Below are 21,099 nucleotides of genomic sequence, written 5' to 3' on the forward strand. Positions count from 1 at the left end.
TGCTTATATGTATATTTCACATCCTTTTTGACACAAAGTATTTTAAAACCGTGATGACTATGAACTTATCAAAACTTTACAGTTAAGTGTGCTAATGCAAGAGCAGTACCAGGATAAGTGATTTTTTGGGAAGTATGATTTAGGAGAGCCAAAAGTAGACAATATTATGTCGTTGAAATGAGTCGTTACAGGTTAGATGACAAGATATAGAACCGTATATGTTGATACAGTATTCCGGTAGGTGACGTGTTGATCGATAATTCGCCGATGGGCTCCTTTTTGGAAACCTGCAAGTGAAAGCTGTGTCGGGGGATGCCGACAATTCCACTCCGTTGCTTAAGTAAGTGTATTGTTTGAGAGTAAATGCTTCGAGTAATGTTAAGGAGATCAGGAGTGTACCTCAATCTCTCAAGAGATCTTGGTATTTATAGAGATTAGGGAGTAGTTAAGATAATTCTCGGAATATGCAGGAATCGATAGTTGAAGAAGACTTGGTTTCGGGCATACGGATATTTCAAGTTTCACGACCGCTTATCTTGGGCGCACGATCCTTTATGGGTGACATGTCATTGGTGAAGCTTCGGGCGCACGATTTAGTTTTGTATCATGCGTCGTATCCCTTAGATCCCGGGTAACCCCGAGATATACGCGGACGTAGGTGTCACTAGGTACCCGGGTCAGCTTCCAGTGTCGGGTAGTCGGATCGAGTGAACCGGTTGGGCCCAAATGATCTTGATGGGCTTGGATAGATTAATTTTTCTTGAACCGTTTTGACTTGGTCGGGTGGACCCAATGGGCTTGGTGTTCGAGTTGAGCCTGGTACCCGAGGAGGCCAATATTCTCCCTTAAGAGTATACAATCTAAGATTCATAAGCTAAAACTTACCTGAGCACATACAACACATATGATATTAGCTCCATGCTCTTTGTAAAATTTGGAAGGTCGAGCATGGAATCATATAAAATGTAGTAAAAATTTTAGACTAAAAAAGTAAATGTCACATATAGCATATGGTATCATTAGAGGGACGAGTAGCAAACCAGATTCTTGAACTAGTCTTTTACAACATCCTTAAGAAGTCTCATATTCCTGCACCCAATACAAGAGAAGCCTTTTTAACATACGATGGAGATCTCATAGTGTTGAGGTTATCCAAACTCTACACAACTGCCCTCAACAAAATATTCATTGTTCTTGTTAGGAAATATGTATTATATCCCAAAATCCGTGAAATGCCAAAAAAAAAAAAAAAAAAGATAAAAAAAATTGAATTAATCACATACGACACTAAGATTTAATTTAATGGTTCTTTCAATGTGAGGTCTATCTATTGTACGAGATGCATGAGAAAATTCACTATCATAACGATTACAAGGAGAAAATTACTCAAAGTCTAAAAGCTCCAATATACCCAAAAATAAAAAATAAAAAAAAAATTCACTCTATGCTAAGTGCGATAAGACTCCCTTTCCTCTCATTTCTCTAATCGTTTATAAGAATAAAAGTGCAAGATACTTCTTAATAAAGTAAAGTGATTACTTATCCATAAAGTACAACTCTAACAAAAAACGTGGTTAAGAAAAGAAATAATGAACCAATATAAGTGGAGTTGAATCATCTCCACTAATCAAACAAGAGGGGCCACCACAAGACTTATTGAAAGCAAGTCACCGTTATAATAGTTCTCTATTAGAAGCATAGTGATTCACGGGGGACGTTTTTCCGTCCCTCAACCGTTACTTTTTAATAAAAAAGTGATTTCTAATAAAAAAGTAATCTCTAATGTTACATCAGATATTACTTTTTTATTAAAAAGTGCCGGTTGGGGGATGGAAAAAGGTTCCCCCGTGAATCACTGCTCCTATTAGAAAGGGCAACACCCGGAAAACAAAGAAAGTCAATAGCAACTATAATGAAAGAACAAAATTGGCATGCAACCAAAGCTCTCTAAACAAAAACTAGATTTAAAACCAAAATCACCCCCTTAGACCGTGAGTCTTATGCTTATTAATAAAGCATATGGGTGTAAGATTTAGTATTTAGTATTAACTTAGAATAGTGTATGATGCACTTAAAAAAGAAAAAAAAGAAAAAAGAATAGTGTATGATGAGTTATTGGAATTCAATTTCGATCTCGTTATATTACAGCAAAAATAATTTATCAAAAACATAAATTAAAAAAAAAAAATACTTTTCAAAATTATTATATATGGATCATAATAATTTAAATGATACAAAAATTATTTTTTCAAAACACATTTTTGGGCAGCCTCTAGAGTCCCACTTTGGCCGCACCTTTCGAAACAAAAGCTCGCGCACATTTTACCGCCAAATGCCATACCTTTAAATCTGCAACTCTCTCTCTCTCTCTCTCTCTCTCTGTGTGAGAATCCAAAATAACGGAGCGACACTGTCTGAGAACTCAGAGAAACGAGAAGGAGAGGGGTTTTCCATGGACGACGAATACGAGGTGCTCTCAGCTTCTGATGCAAGCGATTCCAGTGATGAATACACCGCCGACCGCGAAGAAGAAGAAGAAGAGCTCGAAGACTCCAACAACGAAGATGAACCGTCTCTGGGCCATTCTGCTCCGTCTGATGAAGATCGGAAATCTAAGAACGTCGACGCTCTCGTGAGGTACCATCTGATTTTGTGAATCAAAGATTTTAGCCCTAAGATGCGATTTATGTGTCTGTGAATCTTAAATTTCTAAAAAGTAGGAGCTCTTTCATTTCTACTTAGGTGTTTGTATTTTTGCTGGAAGATTTGTCGATATCGGAATTCCAATTATAGCGTCAAATTTTAACATTTCGATTTACGGATTGGAGTTTAACTAACGCGAAATTCCGTTTGGTTGTAAAGAAAATGGGGGAAAACTGAAGAAAATCGAAGTTTACGATTTTTTTTTTTTTTGGTTTCCGGAATATGTGTTTAGCTGGCTTAAGCTATATGCTTGTATTACTGTCGCCGGGTTTTATTTTACTGAAACCAATCGGAGCACTAAGTGAACTTGTTCTTGCAATTTATCTCAAGCATCCCCCAATTTTTCTCTGTGTGCGCTTTTGATTATCCTTTTTTTTTTTTGAAAAATTATAGGTTTTTGTACTGAATATAGATTCAAGGGTTTGTAGTTGGTAGTTGTAAATGTTGATATAGGGTTTTTAATTGTATTTATCCAATTCAAAATGGTTTTACTTCAAGTAAAATTTGCTTAAGTTACAGTTGGATGTTGTGGTCGTATATATCAGGGGCAACCTCGTTGTGAAAAGACAGTCACTCCTTCCACGTGTTCTTTCGGTGACAGAGGCAGCAGCAACTTGTAGAAAACCCTTTAAACCTCCATGCTCTAATGGCTATGACAACAGGAATGAACAGCTTGCTCGTCGTCTCTGTGCCCGCAAACGGTTTGTCCCTTGGGGCTCTTCAAGGCCAGCATGGGTTGCAATGACCAATATACTGAATATACCAAGTACTGCTGAGAAGGATATAATCGAAGAGAATGTGACTCTGCCACCTGGAATTGAGCCTTTGGTATTGTGGCAAGCTGAAGAATCTGAGGATGGGGCTGCTAATTTGGTGTCAATAGAAGTTGACCCATTGCTTGTTCGTTTCCTTCGACCCCATCAAAGGTAATGCTTATGATATTAAATCTAAAAAATTTTATATGCAGCATAGGGTTTATATGGTGAGCTTTTTCCTTCTGGCTACTGTATAAAAAGCTTTTTTCTTCTGGTCACAAGACATATTTTTAACTGACACTATTCCTCATGTATTATGAGTGTAAACAGAATCTTTATTTAATTTTACTCATCTGTCCCTTAAACATCTATTGCAATTTGAATGTTAAAGTGTCCAAGATTTTTAGTAATTTGAATCATGTTTTCAATTGGTCGTGGTTTCTTTTAATTGTTGAGATAGTTCTTTTACTTTAACTGCAGAGAAGGGGTTCGGTTTATGTTTGAATGCGTTTCGGGGTTATGTAGTGCAGCGAATATATTTGGATGCATTCTGGCTGATGATATGGGGTGAATATCTCTCTTCCTGGTTCCTCTTTATCTTTTTACTCTGGGTATAACCTGTGATATTGTGTCTCCTCATATCTTCAGAAGGTTATGCTTGATCTTTGCAGTTTGGGAAAGACATTGCAGTCAATCACCTTACTGTATACACTTCTTCGTCAAGGGTTTGATGGGAAGCCGATGGTTAAAAAGGCCATCATCGTCACTCCTACCAGTCTAGTAAGCAATTGGGAGGCTGAAATCAAGAAGTGGGTTGGAGAGAGAGTTCTACTTGTTTCTCTCTGTGAAAGCACCAGAGATGATGTTGTCTCTGGAATTGACAGATTCACAAGTCCCTGCAGTCCCTTACAGGTAAATTTATGCAACTACTCTGGAAATTGTCTTGAAAGATGTACTTATCACAAAAAAAAAAAAATGTCTTGAAAGGTGCACTTATTCAATGAATACTTCCCCAGGTGCTGATTGTTTCATACGAGACATTCCGGTTGCATTCATCAAAATTTAGTCATAGTGAATCTTGTGACCTTCTCATATGTGATGAGGCTCATAGGCTGAAAAATGATCAGACGTTAACAAATCGGGTATATGACATATAGAAGTTATATTTTTCCTTTTATTATTTTTTATCTAGATGCCAAATTTTTATTATTTTTCTATAATTATCAATACACATTTCTATGGATCAGGCACTGGCTTCTCTTTCATGCAAGCGCCGTATATTGTTGTCAGGAACACCAATGCAGGTACAAGGCACTTGTACAAGATTCTTTTAGATCTCATGATTTAGTGTTGGTTCCTGCATCATAATTGTCTCTCAATGCATGTTCCTGCAGAATGACCTGGAAGAGTTCTTTGCAATGGTTAACTTTACTAATCCTGGAATACTGGGTGATGTTGCATATTTTCGCCGTTATTATGAGGTGATCTGATTGATTTACTTTTTACATATTATTTATAGCTGTTGAGAATGAGATTATATTGTTGAATTGAGTTAATCAGTTTTCTACTAGCTGAGGTTGTTTTTCATTTGTTTCTCTCTATTATTTTCCTCCTTTTCACTGACGTAGAGGGATTAGGGATGCCTTACTGGTTGCTATAGCTATGTGTTCTGGAAATTGGTATTGCTCCTTGCTAAGAACAAGACAAATTTGCTGCTAACTCTGATGCTGTCTTAAAATGCTAATGGTGTACTACAAGTCGTCTTTTGTTTTGTTTTTTGTTTTTGTTTTTTTTTTTAAACTCCTCTTCCTTTTCTTTTTTCAATGCATGTTCATTCTGTTTTGAAACTGTGACACATGTGTATTGTGAAGGCGCCTATTATTTGTGGAAGAGAACCTACTGCCAGTGAAGAAGACAAGAAGCTAGGTACTGAGCGAGCTGCAGAACTAAGTGCGGTAGTTAATCAGGTAATGTTTTCTAGTTGACATGAAAACTGTAAAAGTCAGCTTTATCACTTAATGATTGAGAGACAGTTGTATCAGCATCTTTCACTACTGTCGTCATAGAAATATGAAGTTCGTGGTTGATACTAGAAGTATTTAATTCTATTGAACTGATGGATAGCTAATATAGGTCTTCAATCAGAATGCATTTGTATACTATTTTTCTCAATTAACTCATCACCATCTATTTTCAGTGTATATTGCGGAGGACTAATGCACTATTATCAAATCACTTGCCACCAAAGGTATGGCACTTGCTTGATCTACATGGCAAATCTCTCTCTCTCTCTCTCTCTGGCTGCCTCTATTTTCTGGCTGAATATGACATTTTGCTTTATAATATTTATCTGTTTATTTGATTGTGTACTATACGAAGTTTTAAACATGAGCTGAAACTTTCTGGTTGTATTCAAGGGCATTTTCTGCTATGTATCTTGATATTTTATAAATGAAGTTTGATGAAGATTTATTTTTATGGTATGGTGGGGTTTCTTTTTAGTATATGAGTGTAGCAAGGGTGCGGTGCTAGAGTTCACTTCAGAAAGAATAGTGAGGCAGTAGCTTGTAGTTTCCTTTTTTTCTTTTTCCAGTATCAAGATTGGATTGGTGTCCAGTGTACCTTATTAGTCCAAGATAAAAAAGAATGCTCTGCATTCCTAGATTTCACCTTTAAAAAAAAAAGGTGCTGAAATAGCAGTCCCGTCATTTGAAGTTGTGGAATTTCAACGGATGTTTCCAACCCTTACAATATTCAATATGAAGTTCCTAGCAGATACAATGTGTGGATTCTGTGTCCTGTAAGTTGTCCTCTGGGAAAAGGAATAAGTAGGTACTTTTCAATAAGATACTTAAACAGAGCCCCTAAGGCTCTGAAGTACTATCTAGTTTGATCAGCTCAGTTGACAGGCAGGTATATTGCTATCCAGTTTGATCAACTTATTGATTTGCCTATCCAATGCTTTAAATCTTGAAAGATTTGCTAAGATAATTTAATCAACCTATTGATTTGCCTATCTAATGCTTAAAATCTTGAAACATTTCTTCTTAGCATTGGGCAAACATTTTCTTCATACAAATATGCCATTCTTCTTGGTCTGAGATCAACTTATCAAGAGCATTGTTGGACGAGTCCACCTAAACATGTTGTGCATGAAATTGTCTTTCTTTTATCCTGGTCATCTGGCAGTCTAATTTAACTTCATGTAATTGACATAGTTTACTGGGCAGCATGATCAATACATCACTAACAGACACGTTTCAGGTTTATTTCATAATAAACTATGAAGCATAATCATAAAGCCAAGTTTGATTTGAATGTGGAATAGAAAATATTCTTATGAGTTTATTTACTCGTCACGTTTGATTAGGACTGTGATGTTTGGTTGATTTTGATGCTGTCGAGTTTAAGGATTGTAATCTTGGGGGTCTAGAAGTTAGTTTGGCCACTTATGATACACTTTTTATTTGTTTACACATTTCCTTTTCTGTGAGAAGTAGAAAATTAATTACTTCATGATATTCAAGTAGATGGAATAATAATTTAGTTGAACCTTACCTTAGCATTGCCAGTCAGATGTATTTGCTTGGACAAAATATAGCAAATCTTCTTGATCTTTTAGAAGGTTGATTAGAGTAACCTTTTCTACATAATTACCTTTTTGTCCGTCTGTGCTGTAAACAATCTTAAAATCATGGTATTTAAAACCTGTGACTTTTGAATTCTTTCCTACTTGCAGATGGTTGAAGTTGTCTGTTGCAAGTTGACTCCTCTCCAATCAGACTTATACAACCATTTTATACATTCCAAAAATGTAGGTTCTCAATCTTCTTCAGCTACTACACCATGTATTTTTTGAAAGAAAGTTATTACCGGTTAATAACAAGAATGTCTGTCTGAACATTTTTGCTATTCCATGTCCCTAAACACAGGTTAAGCGGGCAATTACTGAAGAGGTGAAGCAATCAAAGATTTTAGCTTATATAACAGCTCTTAAGAAGTTGTGCAATCATCCAAAGGTATGAGCAATGCTGAGGGAAAATAATAATCTCGCTTTGATGTTGCTTCTGTCAATATCCTCTTATGGACCTATTCTGAGAACCAAAAAAAGGGCAAATATTGAGATGGTTGCATTTGCTAATAGTACATTCCTGATGTTCTCTGGAGATCTTTTAATTATCCGCTATAACTAGCAGGCCTTTTCATTTTGGAATTGAAGAGGAAAATCCATTTCTTAAAAAGGTTAAATTCTGTTTGAAATCTTAGGTCATATAGGCTTTTGTAAGTACACAGTAAGTAGTTTTTTCTACCCCTTTTTTTATTTATTTATTTTTTATTATTTTTATGTTGCCCATTATATTTTTGTTTTAACTTTTAAGTGTTGGTATTGCTTTCATCCTCATGGAAGATAATGTTATCTTGTAGCTTATCTATGATACTATAAAAAGTGGGAGCCCAGGAACTTCAGGTTTTGAGGAATGTATTCGCTTTTTCCCACCAGAGATGTTCTCCGGGAGGTAAGCATTCTTGTTTATGTTCTGTTTATATGTTTTATACCTTGTGTTCAACAATTATAATCTCATAGTTTTCTTATTCCTTATTTTGCTAGATCTGGATCATGGACTGGCGGTGATGGGGCTTGGGTGGAGTTGTCTGGGAAAATGCATGTCTTAGCCCGGTTACTGGGTCATCTACGTCAGAGGACCGATGATCGTATTGTCCTTGTGTCAAACTATACTCAGGTAAATAAGATAGTGATTTTGGCTACTCGAAGGATTGAGGAGAATGAACTAAGAATCAACCAGTTGTATGTATTATTGCCTTCTATTTCTCTGGTAAGGGGGTACAGCTCTTGATGTGTTATTCAGTGCTATTCCATTAGGCAGCATATCATATTTTGTCAGTATTGAAGCTGGTGAGGCTAAAAATATAGTTGTCATTGCACAAACCTTGCATAGGAGGCTGAGCTGATGGCATGTTATCATATAGCAGTTAGCGCCCTGCCTGGTAGAATACATTTTGTTTACATATCTGTCTATTCAGTTATGTCGCTGGTAACATTCAAATATCCTCCAACATCTATTATGAATCAAAGTCTAAATTGTAACTATTGATGACAATGTTTGGTTGAAGTCTGTTCTGTTTTCATCCAAGATGTCATTCGCACTGCCTTCATGCAGTTATTTTATGTACTTTCCTCAAGGTTTACAGCATTAGGATTTAGGATATTTGTTTTTCTTCCTCGCACACATTGCTTCTTTGGAATTTGGATATCTAGTCTGTTTAATTTCTTTTGATATAAATTTACTCTTTGTTTATGATAAGAATTAATTCCTGATTTTTTATTATTATTATTTTGTTCGAACAAACTTTTTGGTGCCCATCAACCTACTGCTATATCACCCGAAACATGCACCTATTTTTGTGTAGAATGTCATTGTTAGTCAAACTAAAAGTTTTTAACTACTGAAATTTCTCTAAAATAAATGCCATAACAATATAACTAACTATATGACTCCAGTTGCCCATATTGTTTTGCTCAAGTTTCTTATGTTTTTAGTTTTCTTGTCATCCTACAAGACCAAAAGACTCAGTAAATTCTTTTCCTTTTTAAACATATTGGTTGTCAAGGTTCCCATCAATTTGGAATCTCTTTCGCTCTTTTCTTCACGTGTTATTGCTTCAATGAGTCAGAAACCATCACTCGGTTCTTCATTTTAGTTAAAATCCTGCCATAGCTGTCGTCTGTTAGATAAGTGCCTGCTAGAATTTAGAATTTGTCAAACTTCCTTTAGGCTAATTAAAACAAATCATTTGATCATTTATGAGTTACGGCCCAACTACAATTTACTCTTTAAAGTCTAGCAATTATTTATTGCAATGGATTTTCCCCATAGAATCCAATTTGTTTTCCTAAATTAAGGTGATTATGATGTATCAGACACTGGACCTCTTTGCTCAGTTGTGTCGTGAAAGGAGATACCCATATTTGAGGCTTGATGGAACAACATCGATCAGTAAAAGACAGAAGTTAGTCAATCGCTTCAATGACCCTTCAAAGGTGGACCATTTCTCACTTCGTAAATGTATTTTGGAATTTAGGCTTTTTATTTGTTTTATTTTGTTTGAGGGCTCTACTAGGCTTCTTAATGATAAAATAATTATAACTTAACATCTTGCAGGATGAGTTTGTGTTTCTCTTAAGCAGCAAGGCTGGTGGTTGCGGCCTCAATTTGATAGGTGGAAATCGACTAGTCTTGTTTGATCCTGACTGGAATCCTGCGAATGATAAACAAGTAATAGCTTATGCTAGACTCCAGATGATGAACTGGATATGAGTGATAAAATATGCATAATCTTCTCCTATGACATAAAATCGTTATTGTTTACAATGTGTCCCACCCATTAATAGGCTGCGGCAAGAGTCTGGAGGGATGGACAAAAGAAGAGAGTATACATCTACAGATTTTTGAGTACAGGAACAATTGAAGAAAAGGTTTCAATGTGGAAGTAATTTGGATAATACAACCACTATCTTTTATTCCCTATCTGCATTTTCATGGTAATTCAGAGCAATTGTGTTTAGATTGTTATTTATAAACCATTTTAATTTCCTGTAGGTCTACCAGCGTCAGATGTCAAAAGAAGGGCTTCAAAAAGTGATCCAGCAGGAGCAAACGGATACCCTTACAACCCAGGTTTGAATTGCTTTGCGTGCAGCTTTGCAGTTGACATTTGCTCTTAAATGAATGATGTGTGAAACTTACTTTCAGGCGAACTTTCTTTCGATGGAAGATCTACGTGATCTTTTTACATTTCGTGAGAATGTTAGGTAATGTATTTTTTCTAGTTTTTGAGTTAAATTTTATTGACAAATGCAATGTTGTCTATATGTGCATGTACTTCATGGTGAATGATTTTGCTGAAGGGACAGGTTGTAAAGTCTAAATAACTGTGAATATGTAGTTTTCACATGATACCAATGGGGCATTTCTTTATATTTTCTATGATGGTTTGCACGTTACACGTGGCCTGATGCAATTCTGAATTTCTCGTGAAGCATAAAAGTAGATCTGTCTTTTGCTCTCCCTTTTTTTTCTCTCCATCAAACGTAGTACTAATCATAACACTTGGTCCTATAAAGAAGTTGGTCACGGTATCAGTAACTGTGGTACACATGGATGATACTGGCGGAATAGTTAAGATGATATGTAATGACAACCTACCTTATGCCAAATTTATTCTGTTTTATTTTTCAATTTTGCTTTCCCACCTTGTTCTGTTTTTTGGAACTGTAGGTTGAATTCCTTTGAAATGCTTCTTTGCTTCAAGATTTCTTTTTCATACTCGGATAATAATATTGAATCTTTTAGTCCATCTTCCAGCGTAAATATCTACATTTATGTATATGTAGGTCTGAAATTCATGAACAGATGAACTGCATCCGTTGCCAAAACTACAATGATATGCCTGAGAGCATAGAAGAAGAAGATGGAAACCAATCAACAAATATTAGTTCTCAATCTGCTCAAGAAACCTCTGATATAGGTGGATTTGCAGAAATTTCTGGATGCTTACATAAGTTAAAGAGCTCAGAGAAACAGGTTGTCCACATCTATTCGGTAGATATTACTGCTTCTAATTTCGTTTTAGGTGTCTAATCTGATTCTTATCTTTGACATGATGTTTTCAGGCAGGGACTCCTCTAGAAGAAGATTTAGGTAGTTGGGGGCATCATTTTCTCTCAACTTCGGTACCAGATGCTATTTTCCGAGCTTCAGCTGGTGATCAGGTGTGACAATAGTTTGACATGTTTGGTTTAACTGTTTTCTTAAAAGAAAAAAACAAATATGAAAAAAAATGAAGAGAAAGAATATCACTTTTAGTTTGGTCACAAAGGTTTACCATGATTGAAAACTTTCTAGATCCTTGAGTATTATAATATGCCATTATTTCCCGAACTAGAAAATGTAAATCAGCAGCAATAACCTTAGTGAAGCATCTACCGCACAACATTCACAGTGACCACCTTTTAGATCCCTTTGTGATAAAAAAGTATTAGAGCTTTTTCTAGCGTTGAGAGTTTTCTCCCTGCATGTGTTTGCTTAATATGAGAAATTTATGATGCGGGCATATATCATAGCATGACCTGTCAGAGTGCAGCTTAGTGATCAAATGACACTTTTGGTATGAGCCGTAGATTCGGATATTCTGGGTTCGATTTTGCACTAGGAATTCTCTTGGCTATTTGTTACACGGTTCTGACAGGCGGGATCGTGTATCCAAGGTTTACTCTCTAAGAGTGGGTCCGAAAGGCCTTGCCTTGGTGAGGTTCCATGTCATTAAAAAAAAGAAAAAAGGAAAAAAAAAAAAGCGAGTCATTTCTACATTGTGTTGGTAAAAGGAACCCAGCTTTGGCACAAATGTCAATCACTCATATAAAAGAAAACTTATTACACTAGCTTTTAGAGTTTTTTCCTTTTTCCTTATTTGCGTCAAGTATCCCATGGATGCATAGCGCCAGAGCATTTTATGCCTCAAGCATATAATGCATGGTCTATTTTGGCAAACATAAACACTAATAGAATTAATGCTAGTTAAATAGTTTCGTAATTCACAAGTTTGTGCTAAAAACCAGCTTTACTTTCCTTGTTAGTGAATTATAACCCTATATGATATCATGTACATTATAACTGCTGGCCTATAATTCTTTTACAACTTGCTAACACGTATCAGCGTATGATTGAAGTCATGTTAGCCACTAAAAAAAGATTTAACACCTTCAAATCACATATTAACACGTGTCAGCAAATTGTAAAGGAGTTGGAGACGATTTGTAGTTCTAACATTATTCGTACATTATACATCTATATTTTTGTACTCTTGTCGTCCAGTGGAAAGTAGATACATAAGACTCACATGTTGTTCCAGGTGACATTTGTCTTCACAAATCAAGTGGATGGGAAGCTTGTACCTATTGAGTCAATAAGCCCAAAGATGCGAGGAGCAGAAGAAAAAGAGAACGAATTCAAATCAAAGGAAAGCCTGACCAAAAAATCCATGCCATTTTCTCAGCAATATAGAAAACCGCTACAATCAGTTTTGTCCGATGGGAATTCATTTCCTCAGCCTTTGCCAAGGGCGACTATGAAATCAGTGAGAACTACTTTAAAAGGTTCAACGGATGTATTGAAGACTAAAATCTCTCCGGGAAATCAATTACCTCAGAAAAGATTATCTGCTGATACTGTAGAACATGATGATGATTTTCAGTAAAGATTTTCAGCTCATACTCATTGCTGTTTTAAACAATTGGTAAGCAAACAAAGCAGGTTATAGGAAATGTTTGGTAAGCTAGAAAACTGGTTTAGTTTTGATCTCAACTAGACAAGAAATAAAATAAACCTAATTTTGAACTGGTTTTTATTTTATATCCAGTATGTTTCAACTCATATGAGAACTAATTTGGTACTAATGCTCCATTTGTTTTGGCGTAAAATGATTTCTGAAAAATGATTTTGGCATTTTACGGTTTTTGGTAGGGGCGAAAATAATGGTCAACGAAAATTATTTTTAGTTTGACCGTAAGAGTTTTAACTTTTGGAAAACGATTTACGGCTTTAATTTACTACTATCGGGCATTAGAGCTTATTGGTAGCTCGAATTTACCGTCGAAAATCCCAAATTTTGTTATCCGATTGTTGAAATTCAGCTGCCATCGTCAAATTTTGGCGGACCAGATGCCGGGTGGATTTGGCCAAAATGGTCGGAATCTGACAGGATCTAGCCAAAATAATTGGAAAGCGACCGGATTTGACAGGACTCGGCCATTGATCTGGACAAAATAGCGGAATCTTGCTGGATTTGGCAAAGCCCGACCAGAATCCGACCAAACTGGCTTGCTAGAATTCGGCAACGGCAACCAGACGGTGCCAGATTCTATTTTTTGCCATTCGTAATTTTTTTGTACGAGCCAAACGTTGAAAATATTTTCGATAAAATCATTTTTTCTGAAAAAATGATTTTCGCCGAAAATATTTTACGACGGAAATCATTTTTTTAAAAAAAGACATCCTACTTTAATATTTGTATTTTATGTGGTGGTTTTGGTTTAGTGAACGAGTAATGTTAGAATTACCATTGGGCTTGTAATTGATCATTATTAAATTTTGATCAAATAGTAATTTTAAAAGTCAACTCATTTTTTAAGGGACACAAAAAAGACTTCTAGAATTTACTCCTAGCGAACACATAAGTTTGAAAAAGTAAATTTTAAAAGGCAACTAATAAAAATATAACTTTTAAAAATAAAGTTAAACATTTAATAAAATTTTAGTCTAAGCTTTAATATAAAGTTTAATAAAAATAATGATTTATATGTAATTTATAAATTAAACTTTTTATTTCACGTAGCTCACTGTACTTGCAATAATATCAATATCGGGTCAGATTAGCCTGACCCAAGCCCACAACGCTTACCACCCTCCCCGTACTTCTAAGCCCTAAAACCCTACACTTGTTCTTTCGTCTTCTTCTTCACCTTCTCGTCCGTAGTTGTAGTCTCGTAGAGGTCTACAAGCAGAGACAGAGAAGGAATGGGGGTGGAGACGAAGAACAAGGCGGAGAATAACAAAAAGAAGAATCTTACGAAGTCTCAATCCAATGAAGAGCCTTCAATCAGTGAAAAACCTCAACAACAAGAACAACTGCAACAACAGCAAGTAGCATCTGATTCTGACTCTGAGTATGATTCTGATTACGAGGTACGCACTGTTTGTTTCTCTTGAAAATTTTTACTTTCTCGAGTAACCGAAAGAAAATCATGAATATTGAGCAAGGAGTTGGTCTCCTGTCTGTCCTCTGCGTGTGAAGTTGAGTTTTGTTTTCTTTATTATCTCGTCGTCGCCCGAGAGCTTCCAAAGCTTAGGTTTTGTAAGCTATTATGAGGTTATATAAGAAACTGAGACCTCTGACTGATTGAGCTTAGTACAACTGTTGAAGGTTAGCTGTGTTTTGACTTATATAAGTCAGAGTTGCTTTCCTCGGTTTTCTCTGGAACCATACGGAGTTTAGCGAGCAGTTATTCAGCTTCCTTCGTTGTTTCTCTGCATCATTTCCTTTTATAATTGTTATAAAGATAATTCGATTGTGCAGCCGGGTGATAGCAATATAAGAATGAGTGTCTTTGGTGTTTTAAATTTGCTGGTATTTTGGTAAAAATTTATATACTATTTGTTGAATGCTGGACTCCTATGCCTTTTGAAAGACGTAAATGAATTAGATTTGATGGTTCTAGGTTTTTTCGGAGAGTGATGACTCTGGTGAATCGTTGAGTGAATCAGAAGCCGGAGAAGGTGGATCTTCTGGAGATGAGGTACACGGTAATTGTCTTGGTTTTGTTTTTCCTTTTGTACCTAATTGCTAAGAGAGTGCTGGAGAAGATAGGAGACACAATGATCAAATTCAGTGAATGTAAAGAAAATAACATCTGAATCTTGTTTTATCTGTTATGTATGAACATCACTTTTCGTACACACGCACAGTGTAAAAAAAAATTAATTACTCATCTTTTTCTACCTTTCCTTCACAATTATACAAAAAGAAATAGATTTTCTCTTCTTCTCTTGTTTGATGTGCGAAATGTCATGCTCCTCTGGAGCATGGAAATATCTTGATTTTGTGGGCAGCTGTTTCTAATATTGTCAAGAGTAACTGTGGCAGGGTGTTATCAACTCAGAAGACGGCTCGGACAATGATCACACTCAAGAAGGTCAAAGCGATAGCTCTGAACTCCATCAAGGAGTTGAAGAGAGTGATTCATCTGAAGACGAGGTTGATTGACTTGTTTATTAATTTAGCTTTGTTTTAGTGTTGTAATGAATGAAATTTTAGTTATCAAGTATAGCCTGTGCAACTATATTTGTTCTTGCTTTTGACAGGTGCCTTCTCGAAATACAATTGGAGATGTTCCCTTGGAGTGGTATAAGGATGAGGCACATATTGGCTATGATCTTGCTGGGAAGAAGATAAAGAAGAAAGAAAGACAAGATAAATTGGATTCGTTTCTTGCAAGTGCTGATGACTCTAAAAATTGGTGAGTTTAGTCGTAATTATTTATTATCTAATTTAGGCAGTAATCACTTTGATAGAAATAGTGGTGTACCTTACTACCTTGGAAGTACTAGTGAAGAGTTTTCAGCAAAGATCTTTTTGGGGAACGGATATGTTTGATTATGGTGTACTTTTGTTACTTTTCAGGCTCAAGGTCTATGATGATTATAATGATGAGGAAGTAGAGGTGACAAAACAAGAGCTCAAACTTGTTCGTAGATTGCTCAAAGGAAAGGCACCACATGCTGACTTTGATCCTTATGCGGTCTGTAGTTCCCATTCATATCATGCTCCTTCATATATGGATATCAATTTTAAATTCTTACAAATCATATACATCATTTTATGCTTGAAGTTAAATTTTTTTTATTCAAAATGCAGCCTTATGTTGATTGGTTTAAATGGGATGATGCCAAGCATCCACTCTCAAATGCTCCAGAGCCGAAGAGGCGGTTCATTCCTTCAAAATGGGAAAGTAAGAAGGTAAGGAATCCTTGAGTGTGTATTGATTCTTTGTAATGCAAGAACGTAGTGAGTTTGCAAAGTTTGGCTGCTTTATTTATTTTTAACCCTAGATTTATTTTCTTTTGATGGTCAATGTTCTAAAATAAACAAATGCTTGGGCCTCCTTTCTGGCGAAATGTAGAAATCCATATTTCATGCTTTGTACTTTCTCTTATGAATCACAGGTTGTTAAGCTTGTTCGGGCAATACGCATGGGATTAATAAAGTTTGACAAGCCAAAAGAAGAACAGCGTTTCTATCCCTTGTGGAGAGATGATTCCAGCTCAACAGAAAAGGCTAATCATTTAGCTTACATTCCTGCACCAAAACCAAAATTGCCAGGTATAGATTTTTTTCCTGCACAAAATTGCCTGGTACGGATATTGAACCATCGTCTGGATTTTAAAAATTTACATCAGATAATTTCTGTGAAGGATTTGAGCACCGACTTTAATCTATATTTGCTTAATAGGCCACGAAGAATCGTACAACCCTTCTTTAGAATACATCCCAACACAAGAAGAGATTAATTCTTATCAGTTGATGTATGAGGAAGATCGTCCTAAGTTTATACCTAGAAGGTACAATGTGACACTATTTAATTAATTTCCATTTGCTTCTCTTGTATAATATTTGAACATCAGGCATCTAAATTGCTGTCTATTTGGTTAGGTATACGTCTTTGAGAAGTATCCCAGCATATGATAATGCTGTTAAGGACATTTTTGAACGTTGTTTGGATCTATATTTGTGCCCTCGAGTTCGGAAAAAACGTGTAAGTAACAGACCACAATGTGGAGAAAATATTTATTGGTGCTATACAGTTACCAATGATGGTTTTCTTTGTAAGACCTTAGTTTTGTACGGTCTAATCATATGACGGTGATTGAATTAATCAAAATTGATCCTTTTCATGTTCCAGATTAATATTGATCCTGAATCTTTGAAGCCCAAGTTACCTAGTCGAAGGGATCTTAAGCCTTACCCTATCACATGTTATCTTGAGTACAAAGGTCACAAGGGTGCTGTTATGTCAATTTCTACTGAAGCTTCAGGGCAGTGGATTGCTTCAGGTTTGGATTCTATTCTTTGTTTGTATTTTCATTCAGATACAATAAAAGAGTATAGTTGGATATGAGTCTCATAATCTGTTTTGCTCCACAAAGGTTCACTTGATGGCACTGTGCGTATCTGGGAGGTTGAAACTGGTAGATGTCTTAGAGTCTGGGATGTTGGTGAAGCAGTTCAGTGTGTAGCATGGAATCCTGTGCGTGAGCTTCCTATCTTAGCTGTCTCTGTGTAAGGCTCATTACATTGAATTTTATTTTATTTTTTCGGTTTCCTATCTTAGCTGGGGATTGTGTTGCTTGTGAGTTGAATTCATCTAGTGAGAATTTTGCAGGGGACAAGATGTACTTCTTTTGGACACTGGTCTTGGAGATGGAGAAGAGCAGAAAATGATCAAGGACCTTCTCCATATTGGGACAGATAAAACACCGGATGATTCAGGTTTGTAAAATATCTATTACTTTCAATATCCTGGAAAAAAGTGCCTGAGGCCGAGCGCTTCCTTCTTGAGGAAGGGGTGGCGTGGTATTCCACGGGAGAGGTTTAATCGTGGCGCACGATAGTGCGATAGGCGTACATTATCAAACTGGGGGCTGCCATGGTCGTTCTGCTGCTCTAGCTTTCTGCAGCCAGAGTGAGGGCTTGCCCTACATTTCTTCCTTTCTTTTAATATAAATACTTATCAAAAAAAAAAATCCTGTATTAAACAAATTTTTTTGACCCTTGCGCAATATTTTCATGTGCTTAGGCAACAAAGTGTCAATTGTAAGTTGGCTCCAGGATGATAAGCATGAAGGAATCAGGTTAAGGCATTTTAAGGTACTTCAGCTTTAAAACCAACTCCACCACCCAGTACCCCTCCGCCCCCTTTCTTTATCCTAAAATAGAATTTTCTTGTGGATTTAGGCTGAAGTGAAGTTTAATGGGAATGAAAAATATAATATAATTGCTTGCTTTGTTTGGCTGTTGCAGACTGTGTCTTCGGTAGAATGGCATCGTAAAGGAGACTACCTTTCAACAGTAATGCCAGCTGATATCCTTTTTCCAGTGTTTTTGAATATATCTTTTCATTTATTATTTGACATGCATGAATTTTGTCAGTGACAGTCTTCTCATTTGTTCCACCAGTCATTTAAAATTATTCAGTCATTATTTTTACCTCTTAATTTGATATATGGGACAACTTTGCTAATGTGAAGACATCAGCTTCCTTTTTGACTGTTGGATGCAGTTGGGAATTTATGGTTTTTCATCGTCTCTGCTTGGCAGGTCGTCTATTTCTTATCTACTTCACTCCGATGAGGCATTTTGTTTTTGGTTGGGGAAAGAATATAAACTAGTTCATCGTTTTTGATCTACGCTGTTGTTAGACGTGTTCAATAGGATTGAGTTATACACTGATGGTTCACGAGATGCTCTTTAGGCACATTTTTCAACATGTTTCATTCTTGCATGGATATTTCAAACAAAGTGGCTGTGTTACCTGTGTGTAGTAAGCTTTTGAAGAAACCATATTTTACTCAAGGTAGAACTTCAGTTTACTTAGCAAAGAAAAGAAAAGAAAAGAAAAGAAAAGAAATCAAAACAATAGAATGCGGTTGAGTCCGTGTGAACTGAGATTTGGTGATAATGTCATATTAGACCTACCGGCATACACCTACCGACGTGTATGCGACCCACACTCCCACACATACTGACACCCCCTGGTTGCACGCATGGGTCCAAGTAATAAAGAAAGGTGTGCTTTAATTTGACATGTCATCATCTGAGAATCGGAGTATGTCTCATTTCCTGCTTAGAGGTGAGTGTGGACTGATAATATGGATTTATCATTGAACATCTTACTGGGTTTTCTTGACTTGTTAATTACGTGAATCAAAAGCTGTTCTTATACACCAGCTCTCCAAGAAGCATACCCAAAGAATTCCTTTCAAGTTGCACGGACTTCCAGTTTCAGTAGTGTTCCATCCTACTCGTTCTATATTTTTCATCTCTACAAAGAAAACTGTTCGTGTATATGATCTGCGGGAGCAAAAACTCATCAAAAAGCTCGAGACTGGATTGCGTGAAGTCTCTTCCATTGCTGTTCATCCTGGGGGTATGTTTCCATTTTTATTCCTTGATTATATTGCATGTTTTATTGTGGGGATGAATGCTAATGTTATTAGATTAGTTTTTCATTTTGCTTTTATATTTTAGAATGCAAGCAAGTGTTAGTGTCAATCATCTTCGCAATATATCTGAGGTGTGCTTTCCGTGCAGGTGATAATGTAATTGTGGGGAGCAGAGAGGGAAAATTGTGTTGGTTTGACATGGATCTTTCATCTCAACCTTACAGAGTTCTAAAGTAAGTCACAGCACCTTAGCAAAATAATGACGAATAGAAATAAATTGATAAAATATATCTCTATGTGGAAAATGTTGTTCCTTTCCTCAAATGAAAAACCTTTTTTCTTTTTTCTGAAATGATTATGCTAAATATCCTGTTTTTGATTGATGTGATGGTTTAAATTTGAAATATACAACAAATTTTTGGATTCCACTCGTCAGCTATATATATATATCTTGTTAGTAGGGTGATACATTTTTCTTGATGTTTGGAATTTCAGGTGTCATCCAAAAGACATTACCAATGTGGCTTTCCATCGCTCATATCCCCTATTTGCTTCATGCTCTGATGATGGCACTGCATATGTTTTCCATGGCACGGTTTATTCGGATCTTAACCAGAATCCTCTGGTTGTCCCACTTGAAATTCTCCGAGGACATGCAAGCTCAAATGGGAGAGGTGAGAGCTTTGAGTATTTATTATTGTTATCCTCTGGTTGTTTTGTTGGGAGGGAATGAAGATTGCAAGGATAAATAGCAATGGTTGGACTGTCTAAAGAAAATATATATTTTTACCATACTGAAGATAGTCGCGCACACACGAACACATCTGTGCTTGTATGTATTTCTGTATTAAAATCTTGGTTGGAAACCAAGTATACAGAACTTGATTTGGGACTCAATTCTATTGACCAATTTTCTTTATGAGTATCAGGCCCAGCTCAAATCATGACCTTGCACAACAATATTCTGTTTCACCTGGTTCTGGATTTTGGCATGCTCTGTGGATGACAGGATTAAGTCAACGTTAATTAAATGCTTCATTGTATTAGACATCATAATTCTATCCAACTAGATAACAAGCGATTTATTTTGATCAATTAGTATAGGATTGTAACTGATGCAACTGTCAAGAGATAAAAAGCAAATGTAGTGGGTCAAATTCCTAGTCATATCAGTACTCGGTCGAGTCACAATTATGTCTGCATTTGATATCATTTTTATGTTATAGTATTATTTGGCATTGCTTGTGTCATGTTGATTAGAAACTGATACCATTGTCATTGATTATGGTTGTACTGCAGGTGTAATGGATTGTAAGTTCCATCCTAGGCAACCCTGGTTATTCACCGCAGGTGCTGATTCTGTGATCAAACTTTACTGTCATTAAGAAGGTAAAGTGACATCTCCTAAAGATACTGCAAACAAAATGAGTCCCCGGGGAGGCATCGCAAATTTTTGTTGCGAATATACTATTTTTTAGCTGGGGAGAGGCATTAATTTAGTTTCGGGCTCCAGTTTTGTGTCATATATGTTTGTTGAACTTGGCTCAATTATAATTTTGACAGAGCATGTAACTTATTATTCAGTTTTTTGTCATTATTATTATTCTTTTGGGAAGAATGTCTCAATCTCTGTTTCTAAACCCTTGATTGACCTCTCAAATTATGATTAGTAAGCCTACATTTTTTCTAAATGTGGTTTTTAATGGAAAACTAAAATTGATCCATTCTTAATTGCTGGTTTACAAGCATGCTTTGACATTATTATACTAACCCTTAGTTGCATTCTGATGATCAAGGACATCTTAATGGAAGGCATTTGATAATATTGCATCAGACAAGGTTAA

General features: G+C 36.1%; 2 protein-coding genes across 2 annotated transcripts; both read left to right on the plus strand.

Annotated features, from left to right (window-relative positions):
• The first annotated feature begins 2,363 nt into the window (after positions 1–2,363).
• LOC133881924 (protein CHROMATIN REMODELING 25) lies at positions 2,364–12,750 on the plus strand. Its single transcript, XM_062320998.1, has 21 exons — positions 2,364–2,637; positions 3,249–3,629; positions 3,939–4,025; positions 4,130–4,370; positions 4,475–4,600; positions 4,706–4,762; positions 4,853–4,939; positions 5,330–5,425; positions 5,656–5,706; positions 7,198–7,272; positions 7,391–7,477; positions 7,884–7,975; positions 8,068–8,200; positions 9,400–9,519; positions 9,641–9,754; positions 9,871–9,954; positions 10,079–10,156; positions 10,232–10,290; positions 10,873–11,062; positions 11,152–11,250; positions 12,390–12,750. The coding sequence occupies exons 1-21, from the start codon at positions 2,453–2,455 to the stop codon at positions 12,732–12,734; spliced, it is 2,787 nt and encodes a 928-aa protein (XP_062176982.1). The 5' UTR covers positions 2,364–2,452; the 3' UTR covers positions 12,735–12,750.
• Positions 12,751–13,938: 1,188 nt separating this feature from the next.
• On the plus strand, positions 13,939–20,895 carry LOC133882257 (ribosome biogenesis protein BOP1 homolog). Its single transcript, XM_062321386.1, has 18 exons — positions 13,939–14,221; positions 14,755–14,832; positions 15,180–15,290; positions 15,398–15,552; positions 15,717–15,834; positions 15,951–16,052; positions 16,259–16,415; positions 16,546–16,654; positions 16,746–16,848; positions 16,996–17,146; positions 17,240–17,372; positions 17,476–17,582; positions 17,890–17,960; positions 18,114–18,174; positions 19,012–19,239; positions 19,404–19,488; positions 19,751–19,929; positions 20,555–20,895. Exons 1-18 carry the CDS (start codon positions 14,054–14,056, stop codon positions 20,638–20,640), a joined length of 2,202 nt encoding a protein of 733 aa, XP_062177370.1. The 5' UTR covers positions 13,939–14,053; the 3' UTR covers positions 20,641–20,895.
• The last annotated feature ends 204 nt before the right edge of the window (positions 20,896–21,099 follow it).

The sequence above is a fragment of the Alnus glutinosa genome, chromosome 11, assembly GCF_958979055.1.
Source record: "Alnus glutinosa chromosome 11, dhAlnGlut1.1, whole genome shotgun sequence".
Lineage (NCBI taxonomy): Eukaryota > Viridiplantae > Streptophyta > Magnoliopsida > Fagales > Betulaceae > Alnus > Alnus glutinosa.